Source organism: Schistocerca gregaria, chromosome 1 (genome assembly GCF_023897955.1).
Source record: "Schistocerca gregaria isolate iqSchGreg1 chromosome 1, iqSchGreg1.2, whole genome shotgun sequence".
Taxonomy (NCBI): Eukaryota; Metazoa; Arthropoda; class Insecta; order Orthoptera; family Acrididae; genus Schistocerca; species Schistocerca gregaria.
In genome coordinates this window covers 404752930-404770571 of record NC_064920.1, presented here as the reverse complement: position 1 = coordinate 404770571, position 17642 = coordinate 404752930, and the positions used below count along the sequence as shown (strand labels likewise).

The 17642-nt window shown below is 42.4% G+C and overlaps 1 protein-coding gene across 1 annotated transcript in view; it reads right to left on the bottom strand.

Annotated features, from left to right (window-relative positions):
• The window catches only part of LOC126350781 (uncharacterized), a 42902-nt gene extending 28581 nt beyond the window's left edge, over window positions 1-14321 (bottom strand). The window contains exon 1 of the mRNA XM_050002550.1: window positions 14100-14321. Coding sequence (XP_049858507.1) covers window positions 14100-14321 — 222 coding nt within the window. The remainder of the gene's footprint in view (window positions 1-14099) is intronic.
• Window positions 14322-17642: the final 3321 nt, after the last annotated feature.

Genomic DNA, 17642 nt, shown 5'->3' with positions numbered 1-17642 from the left:
ATGACTACAAGCTTTTTTGACTTTCGTTATATTCATGAAATACCCAATAACATCCTAAATTCTTTGGATTACAGCTTAATAATTAATTATTTCACGTTTCTTCCATACGATTTCTGGATGATTCATCGGATTTAAAAAAATGACTGCGAGCGTTTCTTTTTTTTTCTTTCGTTATGGTTCCTTCGTTCAGACATTCATTATGTACAAGAAATACACAATAACATCGAAAACTGTTGGGATTCCAGTTTCATAACTAATTCAGTTGGGCTGAACATTTCACATTTAGCTTTCACGTTACCGTGCAACCTCTGTCGTACAACTGCAAAGATCGATACATGTACTCATGACGTCGATTTAGATTTATTAACGTCACGATGACGTAGCGTTACGTCACTATGACGTAGAGCTCTCCTCAGCTAAAGTGAGATGAATGCTACCCCAGGGGGAGTGGCAAGGGGAAGGGATAAAATGACTTCAGAATCAGTGAATGTAAGAAATATAGATCACAATGTATTTCAAACACATTTTAACAAAAGAATAAGAGCGGCATATAGCTTACTATCCAAACAGATAAATATCATTTTGCTTAAAATAGGCGTCTTATTATTTAGTAAAACACGTTTTTTACCCTGAACTCCAAAACAGCACTAATTTTTACCAATTGGTCGGTAGGGCCACAACTCTCCTTTTGTTAAGCGATATTCCATTCCCCCAAACCTCCCCCCTCCCCCCCCCCCCCCCCCCCATTAGCCACCTCCCCAACTGCCCCAGCATACGTTACAGTTAATGTGCCATGATTGGATATCTCACTGCAGAGAAAGAAACTGTGGAGAATATTCACAAACGCTTGTGCTAAGTGTGAGGAGCATCTGCTGTCAACAGAAGTACAGTTAGCCACTGGGCACGGACAGTGGTGGATTTACATATAAGTCCACAAGGCACAGGCCGAGGGGCGGCATTTTTTGCTTTGTCCTCATGTTAACCTTTTACGTTTTAAAATAACTGCGATTACAAACGACAAAAATTTTTGATATTAAGAGCGAAATTCGACAATACGAGCTCGGAAATATACATGGAAATTTAACATTGGGTTTCTGTCTGGTATCATTGTTCAAAATATTTTGAAGTACACTGATAGGACGGCAGTCTACAATACAATGTTTGAAACGTTATTACTCCGAGTATCTGCCGGCTTCTACTTAACACTACCATATTTTTCCCCGTGAAAATACCAGGACCCCTGAAAACTAATCAGCTGTTTCATGTGTTGCCCCAGTATGTAAAACCCGACTCTACTTAAATTTCTTGTAGAAATTACGGGGAAGTATCTAGTCAACCCTCCATTACTGTAATTACTGTGAAAGCTCTGTGGTCTTACATATCTAAGCTTTGATTGAATGACACCAGTTTAACGAAACATGTTGATACTGGGAACGTTTTTCATTTTTAAACACATGTTTATACGAAAAATAACATAAGCAGAATAACTAATATTTTGTGAAATACACTACACAACAGTTTAAAAAATTTATTTACTTAGTTCCTTTTTTTGGCGAAAAAAGAAGAATAAACTAACTTTGGTTTGTCTCATTATTTGTGCTGAGGCCTGCACGATGTCCTAGTTCCCACTCTGTGCAACCGAATAGAATGTGGGATTGCAAATTTATATTAAACTTCTTAAATAAGCTTTTTTTCTTCGAGGAAAGGTTATTTTTATTTTATGTTGGAACAAAAGATGCATTTGCGTGTAGATATAACAGCAGTGTTGACACAAATGACAACACACCACATCAACTACCAACAAGACTACTTAAACTCTGTAGTCTGTCTTGTCCGCCCACAGAAACCGCTAAAATGCTATAAGAATAAGTGGGACAAGAGTCGATCCAGCACAACTGTCCACAAGAATTTGCAGAAATTATTTGCTTTTTAAATTACAAAGACTGTGTCAAGAATATTCAGAACATATTTGCGTCCCAACTGAAATTCCTGCGACTCGGGAAACAAAAGCTAAAAAAGGGACTGTCCCATTGTCTTTACGAGACAAATTCCAGCTGGAAGGGGTGTTTCTACTGTTCACTGACAACAGAGAAGCAGGCAACAATGAAATTAAGTTATTCTGCATTGTCGTTCTTTCATAGCGCAGTTACGGCAAGTAATCTGAGTTGGTCAATTCATTGCTCCATGTTTACAGGAAAAATCTTTGAGCTTGTGTGCCGTGTTTAATGTAAAACATCTTTGTGCTCATGTGTGGTGTGGTACGGTTGGAACTGGTTACAATCTTTCTTTCTTTCCTTCTACAATTTTTTTGTTTTGTTTTGACTGTTGGTTGACGATTTTGTAAGTGGCTTAACATGAATAACAGTGAAAAAAGCAAACGTGAAAATTACGTTGGGCGGCATTTCGGAAACTATCGAATGAAAGGCGAGAACGAGAAGCCAATGTTGTAAAAATGCTTGGCAGAGTAGATAAATTTTTTTAAAACAAAAGTTAAAAATGAATAAAAGCAAATCGCTCCTGATTTTGAGATTCACGAAAAGCTAAGTGTCGAGTCAGACATGTCGTTGCTGTTGTCTTCAGTCCTGAGACTGGTTTGATGCAGCTCTCCATGCTACTCTATCTTGTCCTTGCTACTCTATCTTGTGCAAGCTTCATCATCTCCCAGTACTTACTGCAACCTACATCCTTCTGAATCTGCTTAGTGTATTCATCTCTTGGTCTCCCTCTATGATTTTTTCCCTCCACGCTGCCCTCCAATGCTAAATTTGTGATCCCTTGATGATTCAGAACATGTCCTACCAACTGGTCCCTTCTTCTTGCCAAGTTGTGCCACAAACTCCTCTTCACCCCAATTCTATTCAATACTTCCCCATTAGTTATGTGATCTACCCATCTAATCTTCAGCATTCTTCTGTAGCACCACATTTCGAAAGCTTCTATTCTCTTCTTGTCTAAACTATTTATCGTCCACGTTTCACTTCCATACATGGCTACACTCCATACAAATACTTTTAGAAATGACTTCCTGACACTTAAATCTATACTCGATGTTAACAAATTTCTCTTCTTCAGAAACGCTTTCCTTGCCATTGCCAGTCTACATTTTATATCCTCTCTACTTCGACCATCATCAGTTATTTTGCTCCCCAAATAGCAAAACTCCTTCACTACTTTAAGTGTCTCATTTCCTAATCTAATTCCCTCAGCATCACCCGACTTAATTCGACTACATTCCATTATCCTCGTTTTGCTTTTGTTGATGTTCATCTTCTATCCTCCCTTCAAGACACTATCCATCCGTTCAACTGCTCTTCCAAGTCCTTTGCTATCTCTGACAGAATTACAATGTCGGCGGCGAACCTCAACGTTCTTATTTCTTCTCCATGGACTTTAATACTTACTCCGAATATTTCTTCTGTTTCCTTTACTGCTTGCTCAATATACAGATTGAATAACACCAGGGAGAGGCTACAACCCTGTCTCACTTCCTTCCCAATTACTGCTTCCCTTTCATGTCCCTCGACTCTTATAACTACCATCTGGTTTCTGTACAAATTGTAAATAGCCTTTCGCTCCCTGTATTTTACCCCTTCCACCTTTAGAATTTGAAAGAGAGTATTCCAGTCAACATTGTCAAAAGCTTTCTCTAAGTCTACAAATGCTAGAAATGTAGGTTTGCCTTTTCTTAATCTATTTTCTAAGATAAGTCGTAGGGTCAGTATTGCCTCACGTGTTCCAACATTCCTTCGGAATCCAAACTGATCTTTTCTTAATCTATTTTCTAAGATAAGTCGTAGGGTCAGTACTGCCTCACGTGTTCCAACATTTCTTCGGAATCCAAACTAATCTTCGCCAAGATCGGCTTCTACTAGTTTTTCCATTCGTCTGTAAAGAATTCGCATTAGTATTTTGCAGCTGTGACTTATTAAACTGATAGTTCGGTAATTTTCATATCTGTCAACACATGCTTTCTTTGGGATTGGAATTATTATATTCTTCCTGAAGTCTGAGGGTATTTCACCTGTCTCATACATCTTGCTCACCAGATGGTAGAGTTTTGTCAGGACTGGCTCTCCCAAGGCTGTCAGTTGTTCCAATGGAATGTTGTCTACTCCCGGGGCCTTGTTTCGACTCAGGTCTTTCTGTACTCTGTCAAACTCCTCACGCAGTATCGTATCTCCCATTTCATCTTCTTCTACATCCTCTTCAATTTCCATAATATTGTCCTCAAGTACATCACCCTTGTATAGACCCTCTATATACTGCTTCCACCTTTCAGCTTTCCCTTCTTTGCTTGGAACTGGGTTTCCATCTGAGCTCTTGATATTCATGCAAGTGGTTCTCTTTTCTTCAAATGTCTCTTTAATTTTCCTGTAGGCAGTATCTATCTTACCCCTAGTGAGATAAGCCTCTACATCCTTATTGTCCTCTAGCCATCCCTGCTTAGCCATTTTGCACTTCCTGTCGACTTCATTTTTGAGACGTTTGTATTCCCTTTTGCCTGCTTCATTTACTGCGTTTTTATGTTTTCTCCTTTCATCAATTAAATTCAATATTGCTTCTGTTACCCAAGGATTTCTACTAGCCCTCGTCTTTTTACCTACTTGATCGTCTGCTGCCTTCACTACTTCATCCCGCAGAGTTACCCATTCTTCTTCTACTGTATTTCTTTCCCCCATTCCTGTCAATTGTTGCCTTATGCTCTCCCAGAAACTCAGGTCCCATCTCCTTAAACTCCCACCTTTTTGCAGTTTCTTCAGTTTTAATCTACAGTTCATAACCAATAGATTGTGGTCAGAGTCCACATCTGCCCCTGGAAATGTCTTACAATTTAAAACCTGGTTCCTAAATCTCTGTCTTATCATTACATAATCTATCTGATACCTGCTAGTATCTCCAGGATTCTTCCATGTATACAACCTTCTTTTATGATTCTTGAACCAAGTGTTAGCTATGATTAAGTTATGCTCTGTGCAAAATTTTACCAGACGGCTTTCTCTTTCATTTCTCTCCCCCAATCCATATTCACCCACTATGTTTCCTTCTCTCCCTTTTCCTACTCTCGAATTCCAGTCACCCATGACTATTAAATTTTCGTCTCCCTTCACTACCTGAATAATTTCTTCTATCTCATCATACATTTCATCAATTTCTTCATCATCTGCAGAGCTAGCCAGACGCAAAGTTTACTGACTGGTGAGTTTGTTTATTTATTCATAATAGTTATAAGAATTTAAGATTATAATGTGATTTTTATTATAACTTAAGAGCACATTCACTGGATTTACAAACTACGTATTACCTGTCTATTTTACAACTTCCGATGGCAACATGTGGAACTAAACCTCGATCACGTGCAGACGTGACCGGAGGCGCCCTACAATACTAAACAATATCCGAATGACCGAGGCCGCTCGGTGATGTACAGTCATGTCATACTGATACGGTAGCATATCATAGCTGATGCGTATTCTTGGCACCTGCTAAAATGTATAGTTATCGCGGAAATATACGTTATCGGAGAGTACGCTCAAATGAAAAAGTGTTAATAAATAACGTAGTTCAGTTCTGTTGATAAATACGTAAAAGCTTTGGAAATACCGTTAGAAAGAGCTATGGTGAGAGCAGTAGCTGCAGTACAAAACTGTTCAACACTTACATGGATTAAAGATATTCTGTACTCTTATTATGGACCATCTAGCTACACAGACCCTAATTCTTTACACATTAACTATTAGATTACAAAAGTAATTAGATTTTTGGTTCAAATGGCTCTGAGCACTATGGGACTTAACATCTCAGGTCATCAGTCCCCTAGAACTTAGAACTACTTAAACCTAACTAACCTAAGGACATCACACACATCCATGCCCGAGACAGCATTCGAACCTGCGACCGTAGCCGTCGCTCGGTTCCAGACTGAAGCGCCTAGAACCACTCGGCCACCAGCGGCCGGCTATTAGATTTTTCCACACTAGTCTGCAAAATTATGTAATAGCAAAATCAGTTCTGTGTATGTTCGTCTGTATTTAGTAATTAGTTCGTGCACCGAAATCTCTGTTTCATTTTCATTTCTTACGCTTCCTATAAATTCACGTATTAATACCGAACGTGTTTTTTTATCTGCTACACATTCAAGTTATTAGATCGTAAAACGAGTTTAATTTTTATTTTGAGCGAATCTCTGTAAAAGCACGTATTCATTTCTAATGTCTGAGACGTTCGCTTCAATTTTTAGGTGGTAACACAACTTTATTATTTTCATTTTCAACTGTTTCGTGTAAAAGAACACATTAAAAGTGAATGTATAACAAAAATCCTCCTAAGGGACTGCCACCATAACGTTGGTGGAGAAGTTTGCGTGTCTCAGCGATCCATTGAGCTATGCTGGCGGGAGCTAAGTTCTTGGTAGGGTCACCCATGCCAGACAGATTAGTTGGTGAGGTTCCAGACAAAGAGAAGTCCCCCAAGGGGCTCCTGCCTTGGGAGTATGTGGGTGGCAACCACATTGGCCCTTATCAAAGTCTGACATTACTTACACTTACTTGTGTCAGGCATCTTCTGTCTTTCCTATTGGCCTCTCTTGGCCAAATCTTACTTTTTCGACCCTAACGGTATTAGGCCCAAGGGTGTTTATCATTTTTCTTTTCTATCTCCAACAAAGAGGGCAGGCAGGCTCTAGAGGCGTGGAGAAGCCAGCTTTCCTAAGGGATTAAACCCTGAAAAGAAACCCTGCCAGCTCAAGGTAGAACAGTGGCAGTCCCACTACTGGGCTAACGCTGCACAGCATCTGTAACGCGGTCAGGTGACATTTTACCTCCACAAAAAACCTCACAAATGTGCCGCGGAATAGGATGGAACCCCCTAAGTCGAAAACGGCTAGGTACACTGGTTTACGAGTTGGCACGTAAAATATAAGTCTGTATAGACCTGGAGCTGTTCAGTCAGTAGTCTCTGAACTAGAAGAGTATAAAGTGGACGTTACTGCATTACAAGAAACAAGATGGATAGGGGAAGGGATATTACGTGAGAAGAAATCAGTAATTTTTAATGGAGGTTGTGAAGAAAATGGTAAGCAAGAACATGGAACGGGATTTGTGGTGAGTGAGCGGGTGATAGGGCAAGTGAAGACCTTTAGTGCAGTCAGCAACAGGATATTGTGTATAGCTATTAGACATAGGTATGGCGATCTCACTCTTGTTAATGCATATGCACCAACAAACGTAAGTGATGAAGAAGAGAGGAGTGAATTGTATGAAGAACTGGAAAGAACTGCGGAGAGCATTAGCAACAGAAATCTTAAGATTATTCTGGGAGACATCAATGTCAAAGAGGGACAAGAAGAGATGTGTAGACCAACAATTGGAAAAGAGAGTTTACATATAAAAACAAACGAAAAATGGCCTGCTGTTAATCAGTTTTGGGTTAAGTCAGTATCTTGTGGTGATCTCAACATCTTTTAGCCCACAAACAGATCCGCAAAGGCACCTGGATTTCTCCAGATGGTAGCACCGTCAGTCATATAGATCATCTGTTGGCAGATGAGAAGCACAAGAAGTGTGTGATGAATTTGAGAGCATACAGGGAGCAGCTGCGGACACAGATCACTTCCTAGCCACAACCAAATTACGGTTACAACTGTGCTACGAAATGAAAAAGAACAACACGGCCAAGAGACGGTTGGATATTGAGAAGCTTAAGGATCCAGATAGATGCCAGCAGTACAACATTAAAGAGAGTAACAAGTCTGAAATATTGGCATCAGACCACGCTGATGAAATAAGTGTTCACGTGCAATGGGAAGAAATAAGGACCTCTGTAACTGAAGAAGCTGAAGAATTTCTAGGAGAGAAAAAGCTAACAACGAAGAAGAAATGGTTCAACGAGACATGTGAAGAAAATGTGAATGGCTGGAAGAGAGCATGAGCGGTGGACATGCTGGGCAGACAATATGTGGTACAACAGGAAGCACTAAAGACCGTAAGAAGAAAACAAATAGGATTCTGAGGACAGAAAAAAGAAATTCATGAACAATATGATTGATGAAATCGAAAAGAGAAATACAGTATCAAACAGCAGGAAAATGTTTCAGATGTTGAAACGTGTGAGGAATGGTCACAGAAATGAAGCTTTAGCTATTAATGATAAGAATGGAAATATGCTAACAGACAAGAAAAAAATTCTAAATAGGTGGAGAGAATATTTTGAAGACCTATTAAATGCTGAAGATCCAGAGAGTGTCTTTCCACATGAGAATAAGGCAGAGGGTGAAGGAGAAGCCGCAAACATTCAAGTGGCTCAACAAGATGTAGAAAGAGCAATAAGGAAATTAAAGAATAGTACAGCACCAGGAGAGGATAGGATAACGGCAGAGAAGTTGAAGGCAGCAAGAGCTATACAATCTCATAAAAGAAATATGAGAAAAAGAGGAAATCCCAGAAAAGTGGAAAACAGCCGTCATTATCTCACTGCGTAACCAGAACAGTAATAGGAATTGTAACAACTACAGAGGCACTTCTCTCATAAGTTTACATTGTTAAGTTCTGTCTTTAATAATACTTGATAAACTTGAGTCATTTGCAAAAGATGCTGTAGGAGAGTACGAGGCAGGCTTCCAGGAAGGACGATTGACCATCGATCAAATTTTGACCATGAGGCAAATGTGGAAAAAGTGCTGGTAATTCAACCATCAGTTTCTGGTGACGTTTGTGTACATCTCAAAGGCTTATGACAGTATCCACAGATTAAGTAGGTACAACATCCTGAGAGAGCTTGGTATACAAATGAAGTTAATAAATATGGTCAAGGTGTGCACAGCGGAGACGATAGCCAAAGTCAAATACCAAGGATAGCTGTCGAAGGAATGGGTGTGAGACAAGGTGATGTTATTTCACCACTGTTATTTTATCTGGTCCTAGAGAAAGCAATCCGAGAAATCAAAGGAGTGACACTAAGTGGTAGGACAGATTTGGTGGGTTATGCAGACGATATCGCAGTTCTAGCAGAATCAGAGGAAGAGATGTCAGAAACTGTAGAGTACCTAGGGCAAAATGCAAGTAAGATTGGGTTACGGATTAATGCGGAAAAGACCGAGGTAATGGAGGTCTCAAGAGAAGCCCTAATTAATCCAATTACAGGTAAGGATATGGAAACTAGCTAAAGTGGACAATTTTAAATACCTTGGTACATGGTTTAACAGACAAAATAATTTAAAACAGGAAATAAACCAACGTATTGTGAACGGCTCTAAAACTTATTCCAGTCTAAAGCAGATGATGTCATCCAAGAATCCATCAGTTAAGACCAGACTTAAAGCATACAATGCCGTGATAGTGCCACTATTGCTGTACGGGACAGAAACCCCAAGGGCAACAAACATGGATGAAGAAGACTTGTTGGTCTTCGAAAGAAAAATTCTGAAAAGGATCTTTAGACCTGTCCAGGTGGGGAGACGTAGAAAAAACCAAGAACTGTATCAGCCAATGAGGCAAACAAAAAAATGGTTCAAATGGCTCTGAGCACTATGGGACGTAACTTCTGAGGTCATCAGTCCCCTAGACTTAGAACTACTTTAACCTAACCAACCTAAGGACATCACACACATCCATGCTCAAGGTAGGATTCGAACCTGCGACCGTAGCAGCAGCGCGGTTCCGTACTGAAACGCCTAGATCCGCTCGGCCACAACGGCCGGCATGATGCAACCGAACATCATTCAAAAACTGAAAGCGCGGAGAATAAGTTTGGCAGGCCACGTTGCTAAGTGACCAGACACCTCTCGGGCAATAGTCGTACTTATGGGAAGACCAGATGATACCCGTCCAATCGGAAGACGCAGGAAGCGATGGGAGAATGAGCTTTCCCAGCTAGGAGTCCATGACAACTGGATCCAAAGTGCGCAAGATCGCCATCTATGGGAGAGCATTGTGAGGTCAGCGCATGATCTACAGGCTCCACTATCGCCGATTCGATTGATATCAAAAATCCGTTGTCTCCTACACGCTCTGCTCAATTTTTAGGCCATAAAAGGAAAGTTATTTTCCTTTTGTTCGTTTCTGTTGTCTTTCGACAGAAGAATGTGTTAACACAATGAAGTTTTAAGTTTATTTTATCCGTTGCCATACGCCAAGTACAGTTTAGGAACCATATTACATTTTGATTGAGCGCGACTAGACTGCTGAGGTTCCTTCAGAACAGCGAATAGCAGAGTACGGAAACAGATCACAGCGCTCCCACCCAAAACGGCAACTGTGAAGTGATCGCGTAATAGTTATTATTTAAAACATGTTTTTCCTTGGGAAGGGGGGGGGGGGACGCATATAATATGGTGTGCCTAGGGGCGAAAAAGTTTTAAATCCGCCACTGGGCACGGAGCGTGAGGTCATCATAAGGGGGCTCGGTGGAGCTTCACGATTTGACTGTCACACCTGACATGTTGCAGCGAGCTGACGACATTAGCGAGGACGCATTACCATTCGGCAGTTGTCGCTGCATCTGTCAATCAGCAAAGGAGATTGTGTATGCAATTACCTGCACTTGGATATTCAAAAGTGTGTGCAAGATTGGTCCCATGGTGTCTAACGGTGTATCACAAATCGCACAAGAAAAAACATTTGTCTTGAATTGTTGCAACGTTTTGAAGCTGAGGGGGAGGCCCTCTTTTCCTGGATAGTGACAGGTGATGAAACCTGGGTTCACTAGTTTGAGCCCGAAACAAAACGACGGTCGATGGAATGGCGCCATTCCTACTCCCCACAGAAGAAAAAATTCAAAGCAAGTGATTCCTCTGGTGAGGTCATGATCACCGTGATCTGGGACTATGAAGCGATGATTCTCATTGATATTATGCAAAGAGGCGGTACCATTAATTCAGAAGCATATGTCAACACATTAACAAAACTTAAGGCGCGCATCTGGCGACTTCGGCACCATATAAATCTAGGAGATATAAAACTTCCTGGCTGATTAAAACTGTGTGCCGGACCGAGACTCGAAGTCAGGACCTTTGGCTGTGTCTAAGCCATGTCTCCGCAATATCCTTTCTTCAAGGAGTGCTAGTTCTGCAAGGTTCGCAGGAGAGCTTCTGTGAAGTATGGAAAGTGGGAGACGAGGTACTGGCGGAAATAAAACTGTGAGGACGGGGCATGAGTCGTGCTTGGGTAGCTCAGATGGTAGAGCACTTGCCCGCGTAAGGCAAAGGTCCCGAGTTCGAGTCTCGGTCCGGCACACAGTTTTAATCTGCCAGGAAGTTTCATATCAGCGCACACGAGTGAAAATCTCATTCTGGAAACATCCCCCAGGCTGTGGCTAAGCCACGTCTCCGCAGTATCCTTCCTTCCAGGACTGCTACTTCTGCAAGATTGAAGAGTGAAAATCTCATTCTGGAACATCCCCCAGGCTGTGGCTAAGCCACGTCCCCGCAGTATCCTTCCTTCCAGGACTGCTAGTTCTGCAAGATTCGCAGGAACACTTCTGTGAAGTTTGGAAACTAGGAGACAAGGTACTAGCGCAAATGAAACTATAAGGAGGGGGCTTGAGTCGCGCTTGGATAGGTCAGATGGTAGAGCACTTGCCCGCGAAAGGCAAAGGTCCCGAGTTCGAGTCTCGCTCCAGCACACAGTTTTAATCTGCCAGGAAGTTTCATATCAGCGCTCACTCCGCTGCAGAGTGAAAATCTCATTCTGGAAATCTAGGAAATGTTTTGATGCAAAAAGACAACGTTCAAAAAAATGGTTCAAAAGGCTCTGAGCACTATGGGACTTAACAACTGAGGTCGTCAGTCCCCTAGAACTTAGAACTACTTAAACCTAACTAACCTAAGGACATCACACACATCCATGCCCGAGGCAGGATTCGATCCTACGACCGTAGCGGTCGTGCGGTTCCAGACAAGCGCCTAGAACCGCTCGGTCACAGCGGCCGGCGATAACATTCAGCACCACACAAATCTGAGGACTGCTGAACACATCGCAAAACAGGGTTGTACGGTGTTGCCCCATCCACCCTACAGCCCTGACCTAGCCCACTCGGATTTTCACTTGTTTGGGTCATTAAAGGATGCCATTCGTGGAAGACATTTTGAGGACAATGAGGTGACTCACACAGTGAAGCACTGGCTCCGCCATCACGACAAGGATTGCTACCAACAGGCTGTACATGCTCTTGTTTCGCGCTGTCGGAAGACCATAGAACGGGATAGAGATTACGTGGAAACATAAGGTGTATAAATGAAACACCATTCTTTAGTGTGTGTAATTCTCATTATGTTCAATAAAGAATTGTTGAAAAAAAATGCGGTGCATTACTTTCTGGGCAACTCTCGTATGTCGAGGCTACTAACAAAGTTTCTAAAACTGGCTTTAAATGATGATTCTAGGAATACCGGATACTACAACCCCCTCCCCGTATCGTCCCCATAGGTTTCGTGAGAATAAGATTATATTAATTGCAGCAAAGAAAGAGGCATTTAAATAGTTATTCTTCCTGCGTTCCATTCACGAATGAACAAGCCCAAATAACTGGTACAATGGTACGTACCCTCTGCCACCCATTTCAGCTGTTTGCAGAGTGTAGATGTAGATCCAGGGTTAATAAGGTTATATGCACTACTGGCCATTAAAATTGCTACACCAAGAAGAAAAGCAGATGATACACGGGTATTCATTAGACAAATGTATTATACTAGATCTGACATGTGATTACATTTTCACGCAATTAGGGTGCATAGATCCTGAGAAATCAGTGCCCAGATCAACCACCTCTGGCCGTAATAACGGCCTTGATACGCCTGGGCATTGAGTCAAACAGAGCTTGGATGGCGTGTACAGGTACAGGTGCCCATACAGCTTCAATACGATACCACAGTTCATCAAGAGTAGTGACTGGCGTATTGAGACGAGCCAGTTGCTCGGCCACCATTGACCAGACGTTTTCAATTGGTGAGAGATCTGGAGAATTTGCTGGCCAGGGCAGCAGTCGAACATTTTCTGTATCCAGAAATGCCCGTACAGTACTGCAACACGGTCGTGCATTATCCTGCTGAAATGTAGGGTTTCGCAGGGATCGAATGAAGGATAGAGCCACGGGTCGTAACACATCTGAAATGTAACGTCCACTGTTCAAAGTGCCGTCAATTCGAACAAGAGGTGACCGAGACGTGAACCTATGGTACCCCGTACCATCACGCCGGGTGATACGCCAGTATGGCGATGACGAATACACCCTTCCAATGTGCGTTCACTGCGATGTCGTCAAATACGGATGCGACCATCACGATGCTGTAAACAGAACCTGGATTCATCCGAAAAAATGACGTTTTGCCATTCGTACACCCAGGTTCGTCGTTGAGTACACCATCGCAGGCGCTCCTGTCTGTGATGCAGCGTCAAGGGTAACCGCAGTCATGGTCTCCGAGCTTATAGTCCATGCTGCTGCAAACGTCGTCGAACTGTTCGTGCAGATGGTTGTTGTCTTGCAAACGTCCCCATCTGTTGACTCAGGGATCGAGACGTGGCTGCACGAATCGTTACAGTCATGCGGATGAGATACCTGTCATCTCGATTGCTAGTGATACGAGGCCGTTAGGATCCAGCGCGGCGTTCCGTGTTACCCTCCTGAACCCACCTCCATATTCTGCTAACAATCATTGGACGGGTCCAACATGAGCAGCAATGTCGCGATACGATAAACCACAATCGCTATAGGCTATAATGCGACATTTATCAAAGTCGGAAACGTGATGGTACGCATTTCTCCTCCTTACTCGAGGCATCACAACAACGTTTCAGCAGGCAACACCGGTCAACTGCTGTTTGTGTATGAGAAATCGGTTGGAAACGTTCCTCTTGTCAGCACGTTGTAGGTGTCGCCACCGACGCCAACCTTGTGTGAATGCTCTGAAAAGCTAATAATCTGCATATCACGGCATCATCTTCTTGTCGGTTAAATTTCGCGTCTGTAGCACATCATCTTCGTGGTGTAGCAATTTTAATGGCCAGTAGTGTAGTTAACCAAAGGTGCCGTAGATGAAGTTAAATGAACAGTACTGTACACGTGCCTGTTGTTGCTCAGACGTGGCAGTAGCAGCAGCAGCATCTCACCTCGGTTAGGAGTTTGTGGGCGAGGCCGAAGCAGGACCTGGCAGAGGCGTGGATGCTGTTGGCAGCCCTGGTGGCGCGCACGGCGAGGGCGCGCAGTTCGTACGCAGCGCGCTCGGCCGCCAGGCTGCGTTCGCGCATCTCCTGCGCCGCCTCCACCACGGCTGCGGCGTGGCTCAGCGACTGCTCCAGCTGCAGCCGCCCGCTGCACGACTTGCGCGCCATCACGCCTCGCCGTTTCCCCGGAGACGGCTACAATCACTGTTGCTTTTCGCCCCCTAAAGACTGTCATCCGTTATCTTTGCTCACCCCAACTACGACAAGCTTGGAAGTCAGTATGATTGTGGTCATGGGCGATCGTGAGAAGGGATAATTGCTATCCCCGCCCCTTGCCCAGGGCCGTTTCTACCATTAGGCAAGATCAGGCGGCCGCCTAAGCCGGCAAATTTTAGGGGCGCCAAAGGACGGAAAAAATTAATTTCAAATGAACCAAAAAAAAAAAAAAAAACAAAAAAAAGTGAGCAACTGAAGAGAAAAAAATGAAAAACAGGAAAAATTAAAATACAGAATTGTTTCCACGGCACACGGAACGGTTACTAAATACGTTTTGACTTACTCTGACGAAAGTAAACACATTTCCTCTACCTGTCTCAAAACTAAAGCAACTTCTCGTACTGAGGGTTTAACTACCACCATGAGCAACTGAATGGATTATTAAGCAGTCGCCTCTCGTTAAATTAGGGTCTCTGACTCCAGGGAAGGGAAAGATCCAGTGCCTTTACACAAATATAACATCAATGCCTTATCAGGATTCGAACCCAGACCCATTTCAGAGCTATTATCAGACGCGAATCACTTAGACCACTGCGCCATCGAGGAGGCTAATAAAAGCTGTAGATGGAAAATGCAAACGAGGCATCATTTATTTATTTAATCGCAGGAAAGTGAATGTTGAAAAAGATGGGATTTATTCCTCATTTAAAAAATATTTAAATTGAAACAGAAACGAAATAACACCACCTTTATCCAGATGCCGTAGTTTGATACTACGGCTTGTCTTGCGTCACTATACCATAAGTTCTAAATTCAAGGAAAAATTCATTCGCACCAGAAAATAGTTCCACACCTTGATTTCTTGCAACTAAATAAAATAATTAATTGACGCCAAATGTGTTGCACAGGTGTATTCAGTTGATTTCTTGTTTAAAATGTTCAGCAAATTCTCCGTATTTCAATTATTTTGGAAAATTTCAAAAACTGAGGATAAAAAATAAGAAATTGAGGATACTTGCTGTCCTTAATCAGTATTAAAGGAAATGAGAACGAAACCTGAAAATTGAATTATGTCATTGGGAAATGACGAAACATTTAATAGGAAATTTGCATTGTTGGCCGTTGGATGTAGGTGGCGGTGGAGGAGTAGATGTCGGGAAGATCGATGGTGGTTAAAAATAGGGGGCTTCGTTTTTTTAGTTCTCGCCTAGGACGGCAAACACCTCGCAGCGGCCCTGTCTCTGCTCCCTGAGAATTTGTAGTATAAACGTTGTATCCATTATAGGATTCTCGATGGTAGTAGCGTCGATAAGGCATCACCGTTTAGAATATTGTTTATGTTTACTTGAGAGTTGACGTGTGCCACTTGTGGCGCCAGTGTTGCTATATCGGCTGCTAGCTGCAGCTCTGTCACAGACAATACATGGCCCGATACTTCGCAAGTTCATCAGTTATAGACCACACAAAATGAGACTCATTTCTACGAAGGAATGTAACATCTAGCTGTCCTTAGCATCTCATAAGTACTTTCCTCACATAGCGTTTCGCTGTTTTCTTGGAGCAGTACATACTGAACTAGCACCGATGAATCCTAAGTCGGAGTTTTCAACTGGAGAGAACAGGTAAGAATAACAGACAAGAATAATGAAAACAGAAAAGTCGCAGCAGTAGAGCCCCTTCTTCTTTAGCTGACTGCCTTATGCTTTACCATGGCAATGAATCCCGTTAATGATGATTCCCGTATATTTTATACGCTCGGTTACCCTTGTTAATACTTATTTTTCCATTTAAAATTCCTGTGACGCACGGTTCTAAAACATCCAAGCTATGTTTCTCCAGTTCACGCCGCGCGGTCTGAGGCTCTCCCCGTTGGAGTTTCGAGTTTCGAGTCCTCCCTCAGGCATGGGTGTGCGTGTTACAGTAAGTTAGTTTAAATTAGATTAAGTAGTGTGTATGCGTAGGTACTGATGACCTTGGCAGTTTGGTGTCTTAGGAACTTACCACCACCGCCTTGCACAAGTGGCGTTTTCATACTGACAACCCTTACAACCCTAGCTGTTTGATGCCACAATCAGAACTGAGGTTTACGAGACAAGTTAGCTAATCAACATATAGACACTTGTACCAATAACTTCCTCACTCCACCACTAGACTGTTATATATAATTGCTGCTGCATCCACGATATCATGTTGCCGCTGCATTCATAATATCACAGTCTTGCCACGTTCATGTACAGTATGTCTGTTCATAAAAGAATCGCCTGAGAAAAGATTGTCAACTCCACCATAGGAGGTTTCTCAGCCCTGAAAGCGATAAGAATGCAGATAGATGTTTGGAAAATTATACGTTTAGCCATGGCTCCGAATTAAGAACTTTCGAACATTGCATATAATAACTAGAATAAAAGAATTTTCATGACCAGCTGGGACATCACAGTGTGATATATAGGGTGAGTCAATAACTATTGCCACGTAAAATAACTCCGAAAGTGTGATAGTAGCTGAAAAGTTTGTGGGACAAATGTTGCATGGTACAACGGCGGCCGTAATGTGACGTTGGTTTTTTGTGGCTAGGTGGTGCCGCGTAGGAGATATGAAGGTCAACTTTTTTTTTTTAATGAGACGCTATAGTTTGGTACTTACTTTCTGACAGCGGCTATCGAGACAAATCCAATGATGAAACTTTCTGGCAGATTAAAACTGTGTGCCCGACCGAGACTCGAACTCGGGACCTTTGTCTTCCGCGGACAAGTGCTCTACCAACTGAGCTACCGAAGCACGACTCACGCCCGCTACTCACAGCTTTACTTCTGCCAGTATCCGTCTCCTACCTTCCAAACCAGAGTGAAAATCTCATTCTGGAAATCCAATGATGTGTAACAGTAAGGTCTTTGAAGGTCAAAAAGTGGCATCAACGTCCATTTACAGAAGGTGTTCGAAGTGATGACCATTGGTATCAATGCAGTGCTGCAATCTTCTTATCATGGATTGATTGGTATTCCTTATCACTTCGGCTCTTTTAGAAGCACATGCTCTGACAATTCTCTCTCGTATATCGTGCAAATAGTAAATATTCGCCGAATACGACCTATCCACCTAACGTGCCATTGATATGTAAACACCAGTCGACGGTTTCGCAATACATCACTAATAATAACGGTAAGGCTAGTATCGACGAATCAAGCGAATGTGAATGATGCGTTCCTTCGAAGAACATTTACGAAGAAGCCAACGAAATTCAGTGACAGCTAAAGACTTATACGCTGAAAGATC